We start from the raw sequence: 19,069 nt of genomic DNA, 5'->3' as shown, positions 1-19,069 counted from the left end.
AAGACCTAAACATTCATTAATATGAAATGCTATTTGAGTCTATATCCTATTATATCTATTTTGGATTATCCTAACTGAATAATTGAGAAGCAAACAGAAGGGCCTCACAGACTCTAGTAGATTCTGTCACTAAGAATGCTCATGAGGCCCTGGGCGGGCGGCTCCGTTGGTTGGAGTATCATCCCGTTCACCAAAAAGTTGTAGGTTTGATTCCCAGACAGGGCACATACCTAGGTTGAGGGTTCATGGAGTATACAGGAAGCAACCCATTGATGTTTCTCTCTCTCTCCTTCCCTCTCCTTTCTGCACCCCCTCTCCCTTCCTCCTTTTCAATTCTTTTAAAAAGTTAAAATCTTAAAATAATTTGTTCCTGAAAGAAAAATCTCTCTCCAACAATCAATTTTTTACTCAAACTCTTTCCATAAATTATTATTTTATTAAAAGTTTGTTCTGATGAATAATACATACTTGTTTTAGAAAAGTTGGAAAACACAGGAATGTAGAAAGAAAATAAAAATCATTCAAAATTACACTGCCAATCACAGCTAGTCACTCTGTAGGTTTTATCCTTTAAATATTGAACCTTAGCTCATTAAAACTCTCCCATCTAGCCATGAAACTGTCCTCCTGTCCTTTTCCACAGAATACAAAATAGAAATGTGACATATAAAAAACACACTCAAACAGAATAAAATGAGGTTTCTTTACAAAATAGTTTCCTACAAAACCTCCATTTGCCAATTCCTGAGTCACAGACTCTAACAGCCTCTCGAGCATTTATTAAAAGAGTAATAAGAGCACAAACAGGGGAGAAAGGGCGGGGCTCATCTCCAGATTCCCGCCCGACTCCGCACGCCGCCAGGGCCAGGGTGTCCGCTTTTCCTGCGAGCTGGAGGCTTTTCCGTCTTAGGGACCGCGGTGAGGCGGCGAGGGAGAGCCTGGGAGGGAATGTGAGGCCGGAGGAAGAGAAGAGACAGTCAGCATTGTGTACTCCCATCCCCACCTCCCTGGGGAGAGGACCAGCATCTTTCGGCAAAGGGGAGGGGCCCCTACAGAAAACGGACAGGAATCGGATGGGCGAGGCCACAGAGAACAGGCCAGCCAGGGAGTGTGTGGAGTTGGAGGAACCCCCCTCAGTCTGTCTGCTGTGCTCACCTCTCTCCGGGGGGCCTCCCCCAGGCGGGCGTCTGCGTTCCTCCTGGAGACAGGCTCCCCGCGGCTGTAGGTCCTGCACACAGGGAGCAGGATGGGGAAGCAGGTCCTCCCACTCTCCCCAACCAAACAGAGGAGCTACTCCCCAACTCTGTCTCTTAAGAATAAAAATAGCCCGGGCCAGTCTGGCTCAGTGGATAGAGCATCGGCCTGTGGACCGAAGGGTCCCAGGTTCAGTTACCACTAAGGGCACAGGCCAGGGTTGCAGGCTCGATCCCCAATTAAGGGACGTACAGGAGGCAGCCAATCGATGGTTCTCTCTCATGATTGATGCTTTTATCTCTATATCCATCCCCCCTCCTCTCTGAAATAAGTAAAAATATATTTAACAAAAGAATAAAAATAAACAAGATAGACCTGGAATTAAATAGGAGGAGAAATAAGTGCAATCAAATACTGAGTTATACTAAGAAATCACAGCCTAGGCTACAGAATTAAGAGCTGCAGGGTAAAGAAGACAAAACTAAGGTAGAGTCGAATCCGGTTTGGCTCAGTGGATAGAGCATCGGCCTGCAGACTGAAAGGTCCCAGGTTCGATTCCGGTCAAGGGCATGTACCTTGGTTGCGGGCACATCCCCAGTAGGGGGTGTGCAGGAGGCAGCTGATGGATGATTTCTCTCTCATCGATGTTTCTAACTCTATCCCTCTCTCTTCTTCTCTGTAAAAAATCAATAAAATATATTAAAAAGAAAAAAAGAAAACCTAGAAAGACATTGTGAAGAGACATTTTAGAAGCAAAGAAAAAATACAAAGTAGAAAGGAAGAGACAAAGAAAGGTGGGAGCAGTGAGAGACAGAGGAGGAAACAGCCTGTTGATGTGCCCTCACCCTCACTTTCCTCCCCAGAAAAGGACAACACACACATCCCTCCCTTCCCTGCCTGACCCGTCTGCCTGCCCACAGTCCAGATTCTACCCACTAAGCCTCCTCCCTCCCCTCCCGCCGGTACCCGCTCTGTTCCAGCCTCTTCAGGTAGAGCAGCAGGTCCTCAGCAGGCAGTGCGCCCCCGGCCCGGGCCTGGCACAGCCGTAACAGCTGCGACATCTCCATCAGCTGCCTCGAGGACGGGAGCCCATCTCCACCTAAGAGACAGTCAGTGGTGGTGGCCATCCCAGACCTCTCCCTGGCCCTCGTCCCATCCCCCTGGGAACCCGGAACGGCCTCTGTTCCAGTGCTGGCTCCACACCCGACCCCTCCCTGTCTGTCTCCCAGGAAACCATGACTCTTACCTCGCTCCGGGGAGCCGCTGCTGGGGCCACTGCTCTGTGAATGGGTTGAGGGGAGCTCATGGGCCCGGAAAAGATTAGACGCCATGGCTAAGGGTACTTTGGTTTTATGGACAGGGGGTGGGAGGCGTGGCACGTGAGGGGCTTCCTCCCAAGATGGGACGGTCAGGGGAACTAGCAAAAGAAAAGAGATCAGAGAATCAGGAAACGGGCTAAAGAGCCGAGGAAGTCCTGCCCCCTGGCCTTTATTAGGCACCATCACCTTTGTCAGCTCCTACGTCCTTCCCAGACAACCCCCCCACCTTTCCAGGCCAGCCCCAGCCTCCTTTAGGCTGGCACTTACCAGACTTCGGGGGTAACAGGTCCACAGAGGGGTCCTCACTGTTCTGGGGACCTGCCTCCAGCAGCTGGGGACAAGATAGAAGGCTCCCTCAGGACCAATAAAGAAAGAGACTCGGGTATCTGAGGGAAGCAGAAGCTGGGGAAGTAAGAGCTACAGTTGGCCACTAAGTTCCTGAAAGGATTGATGAGACAGGAATAAGACTGAGAGGAAGAAGCTGGGACAAAGTATTAATCCAGAAAGGGGGATGAAGCCCGCCCTGGACTCCTAGATAGAAAAAGGAAATGAGGAAGAAAGAAGAAGAAAGAAAGGTGGGATGAGGGGCCCTCTCTTACCTGTTGCAAAAAGTGCTTGAGGCCCTCCAGCTGAGACGGGGGAGGCAGCCCTGGCTTCAGGAAGCCATCGCCCTCGGCGCCAGGGTCTTCCTCAGGGAACGGCCGTTCTGCTCTGTGATCGGGATGGAAGGCTCCAACTGCAGAGGAGAAGGCCCCATCTGTGAAATGAGACATGTATGTGCACATGCACACGTACACATGTGTATGTTGTAGGGGCAGGGGTTCCTCCACAACTCAGCTCACCAAATGCCCCCCCAAAAGAGGCCTATTATACATAAGAGGGACATTGTAGCAGGAGGAGATAACGAAAAATTAAAGTAACTGGAGGAAAGGGTTATAAGGGACTGAGAGATGAGTCAGCTGAATTCTAAGAAGTGTAGATGAAAGGGGAAAGCTGCAGTACTCAAACTCTAAATAAACAAATCTATAATACTAATAAAAGCATATTAGACCGGACAGCCGAACGACCTTCCTGATGTCCTTCTGGACAACCCTCCGAACAAAGTTGGGGCTTCGAGGGCTGAGGCAAGCCCCCTGGCTGTGAGGGCCGAGCCCATTGCACGAATTTCGTGCCATCAGGCCTCTAGTACCACCCTAAACCACTTACAGAACTGAAACTAATATTCAGGGGGAACACTGATGTGAGAAACATCGATGTGAGAAACACTGATCGGCCACCTCCTGCACACACCTCAACCAGGGGTCAAACCCACAACCTGGGTTATGCGCCCTGACCGGAAATTGAATCTGAGACCTTTTGGTGCACCGGGCAACACTCCAATCAAATGAGCCACACTGGCCAGGGCATCCCTCGTTCTTAACTCAACCTGGTCGTCATGTTTGCACCACACAGAGCATCCCATCCACCCAAGTTGCACACCCCAAGGTTGTCCAATCCATCAGATTACACCTCTTTATTTATTTATTTTTATTTATTTTTATTAAAATATATTTTTATTGATATTTTTACAGAAAGGAAGGGAGAGGGATAGAGTCAGAACTATCAATGAGAGAGAAACATCGATCAGCTGCCTCTTGCACAACCCCCGCTGGGGATGTGCCCGCAACCAATGTACATGCCCTTGACCGGAATCGAACCTGGGACCTTTCAGTCCGCAGGCCGATGCTCTATCCACTGAGCCAAACCAGTCAGGGCAGATTACATCTCTTTAAACTGGACCTACAAAACAGACACCGTGGTCTCTATAAGGTTATCTAGCGTCTTGGCTGGTCAAATCCATGTTCAAGCTAAAGTTATGAGAGCTAAAATCCTGAGTAGAGGAAGTGCTGGTCCACCGAGAGAGAAGCAGATGTGCAGGGAGAGGCAGTCAAAGCCCATGCGAGCCCACAGGGAGGAAGAGCAGCCGCCTCAGCCCCTGGCAGCGCTGCTGGGTCCAACGCCAGGTCCCACTGGTCCCGCTACATCACATTTCCATGAGCTCTCACTGCCTTTATTCAAACCAACTTGAGTAGATTTCTACTCCTTACAACCTAAGGTCACTCAGACATCTAAATGCTCAAGTCCCAGGCAGAAAAGAGCGAGGGAAGAGGGTCCAATTAGTGCATTAAGGGATCCCAAAGATGCCTGTCCCAGTTACCTGAGGACGACGTGAGATCTGGCTTTGGCTCCAAGGGCTGGAAGGAATGCTGGTTCTGGAAAGGGGGCTCCAGCAGGAGGCTCAGGTCTGGGGAGGAGCTGCAGAGACCAGGTGGGACCCCAGGCAGCTCGTCCCTTGCTTCCCGGCTCTGCTGCAACACAGGCTTCAGGGCCACGGCCATGGGAGGCATCGTCCAGCTCCTCCTCTCCCCCTTCTCTCGTTCCTGAGGCCCAGGGCTGGAGGGGCAGGCGGCGGGGGCCTGGGCATAAGAGGGGCAGAAAGAAGGGCAGAAAGAAGGGTCAGAGCCCAGTGCATTTAAAGAGGCAAGACATGGTACAGATTGCAAATTAGTAGAACTTGCTAAGAGGATTTTATAGTATCTATCAAATTTTAAAATGCTTCTTTTTGATCTTACAATTCCATTTCTAAAAGTTGTATAGATATATTAGCACAAAACATTGATATTTATTGCAGCAATTTGTAGAATGTAGCAAAATATAGGCAACAAATTTAAATATCACTAATATGTACTTAAATAAAAAAGTATACAGTAGCTTAGACCGGTTTGGCTCAATGGATAGAGCATCGGCTTGGACACTGAAGGGACCCGGGTTCGATTCTGGTCAGGAGCATGTGCCTTGGTTGCAGGCATATCCCCAGTGGGGGATGTGCAAGAGGCAGCTGTTCGATGACTCTCTCTTATCATTGTTTCTGGCTCTCTCTCTCTCTCCCTTCCTCTCTGTGCAAAATCAATAAAATATATTTTTTAAAAAAACAAGTATACAGTAGTGTATAGAAGGCTACCATTTGTGGGGAGAGCACTCAAGACACTAATAAAGTACCGGGAGACTGAGGTGCAGATACGGGATGGAGATTACTTTCACTGTGTGCCTTTTTGATTTGTTTGGATTTTTTTTTCTTACCATGTGCATGCTACTACCTATTAAAAAAAATTTTAGCTAATAATGAAAATTTCATAATTAAAAGAAGGAAGCAGGAGGTGCCAACATTAGACAGGTCAGGGATGAGACTCTCAACCCTACTCCAGGGCAGGACTTAGCAATAATTTTGGCCCTTAACATCATAATTCAACTACCATTTGGCAAAACTAATATCATGTGTTCCTCACCACCTCTTGGACTGGGAGGAGTGAGTTAGGACCATGGCAGTGTGGCCAGTCTGGGTGAGCTATGGCCATGGAAAAAAGATTTCTTTTGACGAGACAGTTATTTCTGGGAAAAGTACACAGATTAAAAAAAATAATTTAAAAAAATGCAGGTCCAAGGACCTGAACTTAGGAGCTCCCTTGGGAGGAAGCTAGATTTCCAAAGAAGGGATCGAAACACAACTCTGAGCAGCTTAGCTTAAGGGGAAATGCCTACTGGGGGGTTGGCAGGCAGGGCAGAGGTGCCCAGCAGGTGGTTTGCCTCCTCCCAGTGGGCCTGCAGCATGGCTTGGAGTCGCTCTACCAGCTCGGCCCGCTGTTCCTCCAGCTGCTGGTTCCTGCTCTGCAGCTCCCGCACTCGCGCGTGCTCCCGGGCCAGTCTGGAGAAGAGACGGGAGCTGACGTGGGCAGCCTCTGAGAAAGCAGACTCGGAATGAGAGGAACCAAAGTGGAATGGCAGAGACATGGGAAATCCCGAGAGGCAGTGGGGCCATGAGAAGAGGACAGGTCCATGGGGGCAGCTCTTCGCCACTCCCGTTTGGGCTTTATGCAGGGCAAGGACCAGGCCTAAAGGGATTCTCCCAGGACCAGTACCGGAGCTCATAGTCCTGAGCCACCTGCTGCTGCCTCTCCTCTCGTTCTGCTATTTCCACCTTGAACTGAGCCAACTGAGCGGACAGTTCCTGCTGGTGCTGTCCATTGAGGTCCTGCAGCTGCTTCCTGAGAGGACAGGTGAGACGAGAAAACTGAATTGGAGACAGAGTAAGCCAGCATGCGTGCCTGTGAGAGGGCGGCCACAGGCAGCCGGCAAGGCCCAGCACAGGGGGCTCAGGAAAGAGACAAGGACAAAGCTGGTGTCTTAGGGTACGTTCTCCAGAAGCAGGGGCTGAGGTGAGGATTTATGGGAAAATAGTTCACTTAAGAAGCATTTCCAGAGAAAACTGGCAGGGGAGTGGGGATGAGGGGAGTGAGACTGGCATGGGAAGGAGGCTCGGTCCCACAGGGCAGCTCTGGAGATGGAGGAGGTCACAGCTCATCGTTGTCTCATCAGTTACTGGGTAAAGGCTATGCCCTAAGGGAGGAAAATCGCCAAGCACTCTGGCTCTCTGCACCGGAGGCAGCTGTCCCCCAGATGCACCCGCCAGCATGTTGGAAAACGATAACGGGATCGGAGGATGGGGCTGGGCATGGATGACTCCCGTGTGGCCGAGGAGGGCAGCATCCTGTAAGCCCCGGTACCTGTGCTGCTCCCTCAGGGCAGCTGCTTGCCGCAGGCTGCTCTCCTGAGCCTGGGCCAGCCGCTCCGTCACCCGCTGCTCCAGCTGCACAGCCAGCTCTGACTCCAGCTGGATCCGCTGGCTTTCGTACCGGGCCTGGGAGTGAAGGGAGGTGGGGTAAGTCAATTCTGTTTGGAATTAAGAGAGGATTGATGATAGAACGTGCCATTTCCCCTCACACGCCCGAGGGATGAAAGTCAAGAACTTTCCACGGGAGTGACAGAGGTTCCCTTCCCTTTCAGGTCATGAAGCACTCACACCTTATATGCACACAACACTGAAAATGACTCTGGACAAAAGAAATGTTTGTTTTTTTTAAAATATATTTTATTGGTTTTTTACAGAGAGGAAGGGAGAGAGATAGAGAGCTAGAAACCTCAATGAGAGAGAAACATCGACCAGCTGCCTCTTGCACACCCCCTACCAGGGATGTGCCCGCAACCAATGTACATGCCCTTGACCGGAATCGAACCTGGGACCTTTCAGTCCGCAGACCGATACTCTAACACTGAGCCAAACCGGTTTCGGCAGCAATGTATTTTTAACCAAAATAAATGTTAGGTAGAACAATTAAATTTATTTTATGTGTCAGAGGTAACAGCACCTGACATTCAATAAATGTCAGTGTCCCTTCCTCCTAAAGCAGAACCAGGCTGTATCACTCTCCAGTTTCTCATATTTCTTTTTCAACTCACTGAAATCTGATTTCTACTTACAGTATATTTCATGGCAAAGAATTTAATTTCTAAATCCAACACTGGTGCTTTCTCAGTCTTATGCAACATCTGTCACCTAAACCAACCCTTCCTTCTAAAACCATGTCTCCTTAGCTCCCATGATGCCACCTGCCACCATCCGGGTTTTCTTTCTGTCTGACTGCTCCTCGGACTCAGCTGATTGCTCTTCTTCCTTCTGTCCATAAAGGTTGAATGCTTCCTTCAGTTCTGTCCTCAACCTTCTTTTGACCATGTGCTAACACTGGCCACTGATGCTTTTGCATGTGTATAATCAACGCTTGGCCTTTAGGCCATGTTTTTTGTTACCATTTACACTTCAAACACTTTCTAAATCTCTCGTTAGCCTAGACCTTTCTTCCAGGCTTTAAGAATGACTATTGCATAACTATCTGGATACACCTCAAACACAGTATATCCAAAATGAGCTCATTTGTTTTTTTTACCCTCAAATCTTTGTCCCTACTGTATTTCTTATCTTAATGACACCCATCTCCACTGAAACACGCAAGCTATTTGAAACCTGGAGTTATCCTTAACAACTACTATTTCTTTACCTTCCAACTGATTGTCCCATTCCATTTCCTTAACATCCAATTTACCCCTCCACTCACTACTACGTTAATTCAATATTATTTCAAGTATAATTGACCTCATTCCTCTACCATATCTTCCCCCTCTCCCATTCTGGACCCAATAGATCCTCCTCTTCGTGGCTGAGTAAGTATCCTAAAATACAAAAATGTGTGATCTGTTCTCTTGTTTGAAACCCTTCAAATACCCCAACTGGCTAAAAAGGGTTCCAGCTACTTAAAATGGCTTACAAGGCCCTTTATGATTTCCCACCACCCATCTACCTCACTTCTCCCAAAATATGTCCCAATCATACCAAACTCTTGCACTAACCTAAATTTTTTCAAATTGTGGTAAGAAACACATAATATGAAATGTACCCTCTTAATCCATTTTAAGTGAACATTTGAGTAGTGTTAACTATATTGTTATGCAGATTTCTAGAACTTTTTCATCTTGTAAAACTCAAATTCAATATCCACCGAATGACTCCCTATTTCCCTTCCCCCAATCCTGGCAACCAACATTCTACTTTCTGTTTCTATGCCCTGCAGGGGAAGGCAATTGGAGGCGATCATGCCAGCAGGGGAATAGTTAGGGGCTATCAGGCTGGCAGGCAGAGTGGTTAGGGGCAATCAGGCAGGCAGGCAGGCAGGCAGGCAGGCAGGCAGGCGAACGGTTTGGCTAAATGGATAGAGCGTTGGCTTGGGGACTGAAGGGTCCCGGGTTCGATTCCAGTCAAGGGCATGTACCTTGGTTGCGGGCATATCCCCAGTAGGGGGTGTGCAAGAGGCAGCTGATCGATGACTCTCTCTCATTGATGTTTCTAACTCTCTATCTCTCTCCTTTCTCTCTGTACAAAATCAATAAAATACATTTTTTTAAAAATCTGAAAAAATGGAAAAGCAATTACTTAAAAAAAAAAAAAAAAAAAAAAAAAAAAAGAGAGAGAGAGAGAGATAAAATAAATCTGCCAAAACCGGTTTGGCTAACTTGGCCTGCGAACTGAAAGGTCTCGGGTTCGATTCCAATCAAGGGCATGTACCATGATTGCAGGTACATCCCCAGTAGGGAATGTGCAAGAGGCAGTGATCAATGATTCTCTCTCATCAATGTTTCTAACTTTCTATCTCTCTCCCTTCCTCTCTGTAAAATATCAATAAAATATATTTAAAAAAGAGATAAAATAAATCTTAAAGAATTTAAATGATAAAAAAAGAATATTCTCCCATGATGTCCCAAAAAAAACCCTCTCAAATGATGTGAGGTGGGAAAGGGAGAAAGAAGAGGGTGGGAAGAGGAGAGAGGATAAGAGAAAAAGCGAGAGAGAGAGTGTGTGAGCCTAACCAAGTTAGCAAGCATGGCTCAGCAGTTAAGTGTTGACCCATGAACCAGTAGGTCACGATTCAATTCCGGGTCAGGGCATATACCTGGGTGTGGGCTTGATCTCCAGTAGAGGGTGTGAGGCAGCCAATCTATGATTCTCTCTCATCATTGATGTTTCTATCTCTCCCTCTCCCTTCCTCTTTCTGAAATCAACAAAAATATATTTTTAAACAGACTATAGCAGTTAGTCTTATAAACAAAAAAAACAAAAAACACCCTACAAAAGAATGTCAACTGTAATTTAAAAAAGGTAGTTATTTATCATCCTACCTAATAAAAGAGGACCATGCAAATTGACCGTACCTTTACTACACCCACCAGCCAATCAGGGGGAGTATGCAAATTAACCCAACCAAGATGGCGGTTAATTTGCATATCCAGGCCAGAGCAACGGCTGAAGATAGCATAGAAAGAAGCCAAGCACAGCCGAAACCGGTTTGGCTCAATGGATAGAGCGTCAGCTTGGGGACTGAAGGGACCTGGTTCGATTCCGGTCAAGGGCACGTACCTTGGTTGCGGGCATATCCCCAGTAGGGGGTGTGCAAGAGGCAGCTGATTGATGACTCTCTCCCATCGATGTTTCTAACTCTCTTTCTCTCTCCCTTCCTCTATGTACAAAATCAATAATATATTTAAAAAAAAAAAAAAAAAGCGACGCACTGCAGAAGGGAGTGAAGCTGCGGAGAAGTAAGCAAGCGGGACAGGGGAGAAGGGAGGGAAGCAGGCAGGCAGCGACTGCAGCAGGAAGCCCTGTTGCAGGAATCTTCCTGCAATGGGCCTCCAGTTATAAATAAATTAAATAGGGAATTTTATATATGCCTATGATTAATAAAACAAAAGCTATGATCCACCTATATATTTTCTACATGAGACTCACTTTAGATACATAGATGCACAGGTTGTAAGTAAAAAGATAATCCATGCAAATAGTAACCAAAAGAGAGCTCAGGAGCAATATTGTTGTGGGGAAAAATAAATTTTAAACCAAAAAAAGTTATATCAAAAAGATATTAGCACCCTGGCCAGTGTGGCTCAGCTGGTTGAGCATCATCCCATGCACTTGAAAGGTTGCCGGTTTGATTCCTGGTCAAGGCACATGCCAGGTTACAGGTTCAATCCCTGGTCAGAGTGTATATGGGAGGTAACTGATAGATGTTTCTCACATTGATGTTTCTATCTCTCCCCTTTCTCTCTAAAATAAATCAAAACATGAAAAAAAGAAGATATAACAATTATAAACATGTATGTACCTAAGAGTGCTCCAAATACATTAATAATTAACAGGATTAAAGAGAGAAATAGACAGTTCTACAATAATAGTTGGAGACTTCGATACCCTACTTTCAATAATAGTAGAACAATAAGGAAATGGAGGACTTGAACACTAAAGCCAAGCACTATTCTGGAATTCTACAATAAACAGACAAAAATACTTGCTTTTATGGATCGTATAGAAAACAAACAAGGTTTTAAAAGGTATACTATGTAGTATATTAGGAGGAAAGTCAAACAGGGAAGAGAAATGGATTTTCAGAGGTTTCAGATTTTACTCAGTGTGGTTAGAGAAGACCTTACTAAGAAAATGACATGAGTAGAGCAGTTCTCACCCTCAATTATCGTTTTCCATACTACTTCAAAAATGTGTGCACTAGACAAATTCCCATCTAGCTGGTGAGCTCCTTGGGAGGGGCTATTCCCAGCTCCTAGCACAGAGCTTACATGGAGGGGCTACTCAGCAGCTTACTGAGTACACAAGTGCACACATACATCTAGCGCCAATTCAGGAGTTACAGCAGCTTATAAATTGCTACTTATTAGTTGTTTACTAACATCTTTACCGTTGGTCTCCATGATAAATTAGTTTCCATGTAGTCAGTCCTCTTATTCAATGGGACAGGTGAAAGAAGTGTGTTTGTTCAAACACTGGTCTAACTAACCCAGAAATAGAAAATCTTCTTAAGTCAACCACTAATAAGGGAAAGAAATCTCTGATTGACTTGCTCTCAGAAACTTATTAATTTTCCCTTAACACACATTTTATTCATAAAAACAAAGGCCTATAAAAGTCAGAGTTCTCATTAGAAATGTGAGTGTTTGCCATGACTCCTGAAAGGTCACACTGCTTCAGAGTTACTTCCACTGACCTGCACCAAGCTCATCTCCAGCTGCAGGGCGTCTCTCTCCCTCCGGGCCGTATCCAGCTCTCCTTCCGCCCGCCGCAGCTCTGCCTGCATCAGTGCCAGCTGCTGCTGGGCCTCCCGGGCGGCCTGGGCTTCCCTCTGCATGTTCCCCTGAGGAAGGGAAAGCGAACTTAAGTACATACCCAATTTCCCGTCTCCCGGTTACCTCTATTCCCCAATTCACGCCCCCCCCCCCATACCCTAAAACCCAAGTTTCCTTTCCCTCCCTTCACATTTGATCTCCTTTCTAATCTCTGTTTAATCATACTCTTTGATTTTCTGTGTATTTGGTGTCCAAGCCCTTCTAGCTGACCCTACACGCTCCATTTCTCTCCCATATACAGTTCTTCACTCTCCGGCCCAGCCCCCTATTCCCCACATTCTGACATCCATCTTATTCAATCATTTTGCCCTTCACCTGCTCCCCGTTGCCCAGCTGCTGCTTTTACCTTCTCCCTTTCCAGCTGCGCCTGGCCCTCCTCCTGCAGCGCCTGGTAGCGCTCCTTCAGCTGGCGCTCTTGCTGGGCCCAGGCCTGCCGTTCTTCTTCCAGGGCAACCTGAAGTGTCTCCAGCTGCCGGTGCTCACTGATCTGCCCGGCGCGAGCCTCATCCCGCTCCTCCCGCAGGGCCCGGCACTGCTGCTGCTCTAGCTCCAAGCTCAAGGTCAGAGCTCGCCTTTCCTCTTCCTACAGCCCCAGGAGAAAACCAAGATCCTCAGCATGTCAAGAGACCAGCAATCTGCCCCTTCACCCCCACACAATGTGCCTGCTGAGAATTATGTCCATTAAACATGCAAAAGCTGACAAGCCTACAGGATTATAATATAATAGATAAGACCTTTTGTTCCAGAAATAGGTAAATCTGGGTCCAAATCTCAGTTTGAATCCCAGCTCTGTCATTTACTATGTGTTCTTAGGTACACATCCTTATCTGTGAAATGGGCAGGCATAATATTAGGGTCTACCTTGTGAAGATTAAAGTAAAAAGTGTATGTGCCCCTGGTCGGTGTGGCTTAGTTGATTGGGCAACATTCCATGCACCAAAAGGCTGCTGGTTCGATTCTTGGTCAGGGCACATGCCCAGGTTGCAGGATCGATCCCTGGTAGCGGGAGTACAGGAGGCTGCTGATCGATGTATAGCTCTCACATCAATATTCTCTCTCTCTCTCCCTCTTACTTCCCCTCTCTCAAAAAATCAATTAGAAAATCCTTTGGGGGGAAAAAGTGTATGTAAAGCATTTAGCAGAGTGTCTGGCACACAATAAGTTTTCAATATATAAAAGCTATCACCATCATAAAAAATTCCACAAGAATAAAAAACCCAGCCTACTATCATGTACCAGCCAACCAGCAACCTTCATTAACACGGTTGGATGTAGCCGGTTAAGATTTTAAGTACCAGCATGCATGTAGCAAGCATGTGTCATGCATGGAACAAGTTCCAAACCTGGCTACTAATTCATATGGGTAATCACCTTATCATTTCAGCAATAAGAAACATGAATGAGTGTATCATCCCTTTTTTGGCCATGCCCTAGACTAGAATTCCCAAACCTGGCTGAACAAAATCACCTAGGGAATTTCTGAAAATATTTAGGTTCCTAAACACCACCCTATACCTACTGAGTCAAAACCTCTGGGGATGGGTCCCGGAAATCGTATTTTAAAATAATCCCCAGATGTGTGTGGTGAGGATGTAACTTGCAGTCTCTCAAACTTACTTGGTGGCAGAGCCCTTTGGGAGAGTATCTAGCAGAACGAGTGTTCTGAGGAACACACTTTGAGAAATACTGCCCTGGTGTAACTAAAGCTTTGAACTCCCACATCCACCAATTGCTCACAACCTTCTATTAGTAATTAACATAACAGCCTCTATTGGCATTAACCCAGCCCGGCATTCTCACCAGCAGCTCTCTTTCCCGTTGCTGTATTCTGGCACCTTCCTGCTCGCGATTCAGGGCCTCCAGGGCCTCAGACAGACTTTGTTCCAGGCGGGTTACTGTCTTTGGGAAGAGAGGTCCACAGGACAGAAGAAGTGAGGGGAATCTCTATATGTTATACTTCAAAGAGCATTAACAATCTGAGGATGTAAACTTTAAAACTAAGAGTTAACTAAATGACTTGAGAGCCAAAAAGACTACATGGTGCAGGGAAAGCTGGGAAGACATCAGTGATGCAAGTTTAACAACAGAAACATGAAAGGAGCAGAAATAGGAGAGAATTGTCAGGCCAGTGACTGCAAGATTCAGGTCAATCTGTTAGGACCTAATTCCAGAGCTATTTCCACTCCCCTTATGCTAGCAGCCAGTGACCTAGGATCTAATTCCATGTAAAACACATCGCCCACCTCCTGCTGCTTGCTTCTAGTGAGCTCAGCCGCCTGACGTTCCTCCTGGAGTCCCCGAAGTACCTCTGTGCGTTCGGCTTCATGCTGGTTCCAGCCCTCCACCACACGCGCCAGAGTCTCCGGGAAGGAAAGTCAGATGGAATTTCAAAATAATATTTTTGCCCTCTTTCTGTCCATGGGGGTGAGATCAACAGTCTCCTTCTCCCAGGAGTCAGTAACCCACCCCACACCCCAGCTCCTGGCATGAACTAAGAGATGTTGGTTGGCCACCCCCTGTTAACTCTTGCTTGGCGCTCCCCATGGAGAGGCCCAGCACATTCTGCTAGCCTGGCACCTTGTCCAGCTGTTCAATCATGATGTCTTTCTTGCGGTCCGCAGTCACAGCCACAGCTAACTGCTGCTGAAGCTCCAGCACCCGCGTCTGTAGGCTCTGAATGTGGCGCTCGCAATGCTGGGAAGAAGGATAAGGAAACTGAGTGTTGTCATCCTCAGTCTGACCAAGCACCAAACTTTCCACCTCCTCTAGGGAGACATGGCCTGGAGACGGGAAATGGGCTGCATCCCAAGAACAGAATAGGTTTGGAGGAAAATTGGGAATTTTAGAGCAGGAATCTTAGGTCCAAGGCTTCCAGCACCTTCCTCTGCCTTCTCGGAGAGCGGGGGCTCAGCTTCCAGGCTCTCCCCTTCCCTGGATCTATGGACCTTTTGGCAGAGGTGCAGCAGCCCACACTGTAAGAAATGGAAGCTATTCTGCCTGAGAAGCTCACTGAACACAATGATTAAACACAGCAAGGATAAAGGCAAAGCCGTTCATTCATGCCCAGGCAGTTGAAAATAGAAGACAGAGCCCAGCGGCATGGCTGAGTGGTTGAGCATCAGTCTATGAACCAAGAGGTCATGGGTTTGATTCCCAATGAAGGCACATGCCCAGGTTACAGATTTGATCCCCAGTAGGGGGTATGCCAGAGGCAGCCAATAAATAACTCTGATGTCATCATTGATGTTTCTACCTCCCTCTTCCTTCCTCTCTGAAATCAATAAAAATATATTTAAAAAAAAGAAAAATAGAAGAAAAATAAGTAGAAGACAGAGTTCCAAAAATGACAACATAATCAATGATTTTGATTTTTCTTCTGCCTGTCTTTCTTCTTACTTCAGATAGACTAAGGTCAAAGAGATAAAGCTCATTACATCACCAGCCATAAAGCATTTGTACAAGAAAACAAAGTTCACTGTGTATTCACTAAATGCTTATGGAGTGCTTCTACGTGTTAGGTATATTCTAAACCTCAGGAAGACAGTGCTGAACGAGGAGCTTATATTTTAGAAGGGCAAAACAAGCAAGATATAGCAGAGAGTGATGAGCTATAAGAAGGAACTGAGAGTAACGAATGTCTGGAGAGGGGTGCCGTTTTAGAGAGCATGGTGAAAGAAGGTTCCCTGAAGAGCCATTTGAGCCAAGTCCCACCTGTGGGCCCTTAGCCCTCTGCCTGCTTTAGCACTCAGCCCTTTTCTAATCTTTGCTACTTTCAAAAGGAAGCTTAACATCTCACCTTTCGGCGGGTATGCTCTGAATCCAATGCATCTCTCAGGCCCGGAAAATCTGGGGGGTTGAGCGGGGGTCCTGACCGAAGGCTGGTGTAACGGGGAAACAGCTCCTCCAGGGCTGGGGCTGAGCTAGATGGAGATAAGTCTTGCAGGGGTCGGGTGCTGAGTAAACCAGGTAGACATATTAAGATTGGGACAACTTTGAGACCCATTAGTCCAACCGTGACATTTTACAAATGAGGAAACTAAACTCAGAAAGGGCAAGAGACTTGGCTGAAGTCATTAAGTTAGATAGTGATCCTAAGTAATAAAAAGCTAATATGCAAATTGTCCCCTCAACCGGGAGTTCGGGGGGCGGGGCCAGCCCGCCAACTGCCCCTGCCTCTCCACCCCCACCCCCCTTTGCACAGCCGGCCTGATCACCTGGATCAGGGCCAGCAGGACCCCATCCGTGCACAAATTCATGCACTGGGCCTCTAGTAGAACCAGAAATAGCACATAGGTTCTATGAGTCACTCTATAGTGCTCTTTCCTTTATGCCACACTTCCTGTGATAAAAGTCTCCGCAGAAGCAAGCTAATTCTCCTGGGAGAAGGACTAGAGGTTGGGAGAAGGCCAGGTACTAGTCAGCAGATGCCCACGTTCCTGAAGGAGTAAAGGGAGTAGAAGATAGGAGAGAAAGGATAAAACTAAAAGCTAACTGACAAGTGTCTTGGGTCTTAAGAGGAACATTAGCAATCGGAATAGAACACTCAGCTCTCCAAGAAAGCAAGCTAGAAGAATCCCAAGGAGAACTCACTTAAGCAAGATGGCTGTGCTTTCACTGTCAAAGGAGTCTCCTTCCCGTCTCTCTGAACCAGCTCCTGGAGGAAGGGGATCCCCTAGAGAGAGGCAGAGGGACCCCAGGGTCAGGCGAGGATGGGAACAGGGCCCACTTGAAGAAGACAGCGGAGAGCCTTCCTTTCTACTTCACCCACTCCTCCGGCCCCTCTGCCAAGGCCAGGGAGCCTTCAGCCTGAAATCTCGTCAGAGGTCTAGGTCCTCCTGCAGCCGCTTCCTCTCCCTCCTTTCTCCCACCCCGTAAATCTAGGTTCTCCTTTATGGGAAGGGATTTACTCACGATAGGCTGTATCACGTGAGTTCTGGAGCATGCTCTGGAGTTGGCCCCGAACACTTTCCATCTCAAAGATATGCTTGGAACCATCCTAGGGAAAAGTAACACAGAAACGAGAAGCCACTTGAATAATCTATATTCAACCACTGCCAGGGTAGATGGCACCCCCTAAAACCCAATACTTTTTGCTCCAGCACCGAGAAAAGCAAGAACGGGAGAACTTGACCCAATAAGGGTCAGACACTCAAATGTGTCCAGAAGCCAGATAGGTCGTGTAATTAGTTGACCTGGCACATTAAGTTAAGCGCGGAGAGGATTCTTGCCGACTAGACAGCAAATACCCTCTGAACGACTGTGTAGGCCGTGGCTATCAGCTTTTCGAACTCTGGAAGACCTAGTAACCAGTCTGCAAATTGGTTATGAGATCTTTTCTATGAAACACTAATAACTATCTTCTCTGTAACATGTTTAGTTTATTAAACTATGCTTTCGTTACTTACATGCCTAATTTTCAACCATACAATCAAAACCAGTTTGAGCTGGAAGGCTCTTAGCATACGTTGCTCTATCCATAAGCCCTAATTGCTTTTTAGAATGGAGAAAATTTATCCTCGCCGCCGGTCCCCAAACCCGTCAATGCACAGCAACCTAGCCCACAGGGCAGGTATCTCTGACACAGGAAAACATGGGGAAATCTCATGATTTCCCATAGGATGGTGTCCCAGGCCACTCTCCCCCTCATGACTGTGTCCTTAAAAGGAATTTGATGCCAAAACCGGTTTGGCTCAATGGATAGAGCGTCGGCATGGGGACTGAAGGGTCCCCGGTTCGATTCCGGTCAAGGGCATGTACCTTGGTTGCAGGCATATCCCCAGTAGGGGGTGTGCAAGAGGCGGCTGATAGATGACTCTCTCTCCTCGATGTTTCTAACTATCTCTCTCCCTTCCTCTTTGTACAAAATCATTAAAATATTTTTTTTAAAAGGAATTTGAAATCCAACAATAGTTCAACTCTCGATAAAGCTTTTTGTTTTTTATCACCCCCAATCCCAAAACCTTAGAGGTCCCCTCCAGACACACCTCCCTCATCTTTTTCTTCAAGTTGTTCTCCAATCCAACTGACAAACTGCGACTCAGCTCTTGGGCCAAGCTGTCCAGCCCCTCGTGAGGCGGGAGGGCGGCGGAGGGCAGGTACAGCTGGGCGCGGGCGGTGGCCTCGGCCTGCCGGCTGCGGTGCAGGGAAGCATAGAGCTGGGAGGTGACCTCGGAGGACACCTGGTTCAGCGCAGGGGCTTCTGACGAGTCACTCAGGAGATCCTCCGCCCGGAGCGGTGAACTGGGACTGGTAGGTGATGTCGCCATGAATACAGGGAAGAGAAAACTGGAGACAGCAGAGCTGGGAATTCCAGGTTCTGCTTTAGGACAGTCCGGTGGGGAAAGTGCACAGAAAAGGAAGATTTCGGAGAAAGGAGGAAGGCTCCGAGCCAAGGAACGTCGGTGAAGAAGGGTATGGAGGCTTTCTGGTCAGAGGAAGGTTCCCACCAGTACCACCGGTCAAGGGAGAGAGCAAAAGCATCTCTTCCCGCAGCTCCTGGACACTGCGGGGAAGGGGGGTGCAGCACGGAGTGGGGACAGAAGACCCTTGGGGCAAAAGCACCGCGGCAGCTCATCTAGTGCTGAACGTTACAGATCAGCTTTGCACAGGCTGCATCGCCGGTCAACTCAGCTCTTAAACCCCCACACCCAGAGTGCAAATGAAAACCCCAAATCCAATAAGGGCCTAATTTCCGTCCAGCTGCCTCACTTGCCGGTCAACTGGCTCCAATCTCAGAGGCTGGGATCTTAGGCTCCCTACACCTCTCTGCCCACTGCACCCCTCCGCCCACTGCACCCTCCGCCCACTGCACCCCTCTTCCCACTGCACCCCTCCGCCCACTGCACCCCTCCGCCCACTGCACCCTCCGCCCACCGCACAGGTCTACCCAGGGTCAACTCTCCTGTACACCCCCTCCAAGCAAGAAAGCCCTAGCAAAGCTC

At 47.7% G+C, this 19,069-nt stretch overlaps 1 protein-coding gene across 4 annotated transcripts; it reads right to left on the bottom strand.

Moving 5' to 3' along the window:
- Nucleotides 1–416: 416 nt before the first annotated feature.
- On the bottom strand, nucleotides 417–18,926 carry CNTROB (centrobin, centriole duplication and spindle assembly protein). 4 transcript variants are annotated; one of them, XM_084863838.1, is made up of 19 exons: nucleotides 18,113–18,926; nucleotides 17,040–17,124; nucleotides 16,719–16,800; nucleotides 15,925–16,081; nucleotides 14,706–14,822; nucleotides 14,372–14,488; nucleotides 13,929–14,027; nucleotides 12,475–12,711; nucleotides 11,990–12,136; nucleotides 7,115–7,248; nucleotides 6,470–6,595; nucleotides 6,093–6,255; nucleotides 4,711–4,969; nucleotides 3,113–3,270; nucleotides 2,781–2,844; nucleotides 2,441–2,611; nucleotides 2,161–2,293; nucleotides 1,156–1,228; nucleotides 417–938 (listed from the first exon to the last, which is right to left on the bottom strand). In XM_084863838.1, exons 1-19 carry the CDS (start codon nucleotides 18,392–18,394, stop codon nucleotides 825–827), a joined length of 2,718 nt encoding a protein of 905 aa, XP_084719964.1. In that variant the 5' UTR covers nucleotides 18,395–18,926; the 3' UTR covers nucleotides 417–824. The 4 variants fall into 4 exon arrangements, with proteins under 4 accessions (XP_084719964.1, XP_084719965.1, XP_084719966.1 ...); XM_084863839.1 differs by having other exon boundaries at nucleotides 3,113–3,249; nucleotides 18,113–18,795; XM_084863840.1 differs by having other exon boundaries at nucleotides 15,925–16,048; nucleotides 18,113–18,795.
- Between the last annotated feature and the right edge of the window lie 143 nt (nucleotides 18,927–19,069).

This window comes from Pipistrellus hanaki (assembly GCF_964339955.1).
Source record: "Pipistrellus hanaki genome assembly, chromosome: 16".
NCBI lineage: Eukaryota > Metazoa > Chordata > Mammalia > Chiroptera > Vespertilionidae > Pipistrellus > Pipistrellus hanaki.
The sequence above is the reverse complement of the archived record's forward strand: the minus strand, read 5'-3'. Positions and strand labels throughout refer to the sequence as shown.